This window comes from Olea europaea, unplaced genomic scaffold (genome assembly GCF_002742605.1).
Source record: "Olea europaea var. sylvestris unplaced genomic scaffold, O_europaea_v1 scaffold2655, whole genome shotgun sequence".
NCBI classification, from domain to species: domain Eukaryota; kingdom Viridiplantae; phylum Streptophyta; class Magnoliopsida; order Lamiales; family Oleaceae; genus Olea; species Olea europaea.
The window spans coordinates 89,483-91,631 of NW_019244912.1; the positions used below are offsets into that span (position 1 = coordinate 89,483).

General features: G+C 44.7%; 1 protein-coding gene across 1 annotated transcript; it reads left to right on the top strand.

Annotated features, from left to right (window-relative positions):
- Positions 1-6: 6 nt before the first annotated feature.
- On the top strand, positions 7-1,907 carry LOC111383304 (late embryogenesis abundant protein ECP63-like). The gene is made up of 3 exons (XM_023007388.1): positions 7-1,117; positions 1,221-1,327; positions 1,415-1,907. Exons 1-3 carry the CDS (start codon positions 401-403, stop codon positions 1,791-1,793), a joined length of 1,203 nt encoding a protein of 400 aa, XP_022863156.1. The 5' UTR covers positions 7-400; the 3' UTR covers positions 1,794-1,907.
- Positions 1,908-2,149: the final 242 nt, after the last annotated feature.

Here is a 2,149-nt window from a genome sequence, read left to right on the forward strand (position 1 = left end):
TACGCTGGGAAAAGCCGGTGAGTACAAAGATTATGCTGCTGAGAAGGCGAAAGAGTCTAAGGATTCTGCCGTGGGCAAAGCTGGTGAGTACAAAGACTATACAGCACAGAAGGCAGGGGAATATACAGAGTTTGCTGCACAAAAGGCAAAAGAGGCGGAGGATACTACGCTGGGAAAAGCCGGTGAGTACAAAGATTATGCTGCTGAGAAGGCGAAAGAGTCTAAGGATTCTGCCGTGGGCAAAGCTGATGAGTACAAAGACTATACAGCACAGAAGGCAGGGGAATATACAGAGTTTGCTGCACAAAAGGCAAAAGAGGCGAAGGATATTACATTGGGAAAAGCTGGTGAGTACAAAGATTATGCTGCAGAGAAGGCAAAGGAGACCAAGGATTCTGCAATGGAGAAGGCAGGGGAATATACAGATTATGCTGCACAGAAGGCCAAGAAGACCAAGGATGCTACGCTGGAAACAGCCGGTGAATACAAAGACTATGCTGCAGAAAAGGCTAGTGAATACAAGGACTATGCGGCAGATAAGGCTAAGCAAGCAAAGGATACGACATTGGAGAAAGCTAAGGAAGCAAAAGATGCAACAAAGAACAAAGCTGGAGAATATAAGGATTATGCAGCAGACACGGCTAAGCAAGCGAAGGATACAACAATGGAGAAAGCAGAAGAAGCAAAAGATACAACAATGCAGAAGGCTGGGGAGTACAAGGACTATGCTTCAGACAAGGCTATGCAAGCAAAAGATACAACAATGGAGAAAGCTGGTGAATACAAGGATTACACTGCTGAGAAGGCCGTAAAGGGAAAGGATACTACTGTTGGCAAAATTTCTGAACTGAAGGATTCAGCAGCCGATGCTGCAAGGAAGGCTGTGGACTATTTGACTGGGAAGAAAGAAGAGGCAAAGCAGACGGCTCAAGAGACCACTGACGCAACAAAGCAGAAGGCACAAGAGACTGGTGAAGCAGCTAAACAGAAGGCACAAGAAACTGGTGAAGCAGCAAAGCAGAAGGCTCAAGAGACCACTGACGCAGCAAAACAGAAGGCACAAGAGACAGCTGAAGCAGCAAAACAGAAGACACAAGAGACTACTGAAGCTGCCAAGGTAATTTGCGGTTTATGTAATTCCATTATGTCTGTGTATATTGGTTATGGCTTCTTGAATTGGCTTTCTGAATTTTAACTTATAAGACGATTATGTAATATAGGAAGAGTACCAAGGAACCAGGGAAGAAGCAAGAAGGAAAATGGAAGAGATGAAACTGGAAGGAGAAAGGGACAAGGATGAGGATACAAGGAGAGCCGAAGCAGAAAGGTAGTAGCCCCTAATTCTTATTGCAATTGTCCAGTCATTTTTCATCATTGTGCATAATCTTTTCATTTTTATTTTTGGATTCAACAGTGGGGATGGCGGCATATTCGGTGCCTTAGGCATTGTAAAGGACGCCATCAAAGATAAACTGACTCCACATCCAACAGAAGCAAAAGAAGAGATCCGAGAGACACGCGAACCCGGAGTTCCAAAGGCGGGGGAGAGATTGGCGGTGGACAAGGAGGGGATTCCAATTGTAACGGCGGTGGATGTAGTGGAGACTCCGGTTGTGGAGATTGACGTGGAGGAGAAGCCTGCTGGGGCGACGGCTTCGGCAGTGGAGTTTGACGTGGTGGAGACGCCTGCTGGAGCGAAAGCGACTGACCAGATGAGTGGTCAAACATTCAACGACGTCGGACGGTTGGATGATGAGGGCCGCGTGCGTGTGGACCGTCCTGGAGGGATGTAGGCTAATGCACTTGTGGGCTTCTGTCAAGACTCTCGTTTCCTTGTTATAATCTGTCGAAGTTTGTGTGTTTCTGTATTGAAATATGTTAATAGATGGGCTTCTCCTTCCCGAAAATAGTTCACTCTTCATTATCAGCATAAGAACTTGTTTGAGAGAAAATGTAATGGGATTAAAATTTTAACTTTAAATGATAGGAAGATTACGATCTTTTAAGCTAAAAATCAGAATGCAAATTGTTACTTCAAGGATTTGGGGTATGAAGAGGAGCAATCTGATGGATTGGCTGGTTTCTACGAATTCCTTGTAAGTGATTAATGCGCAAATCGCTCTTATTTAGTTTAAAATTTAGTAAGATT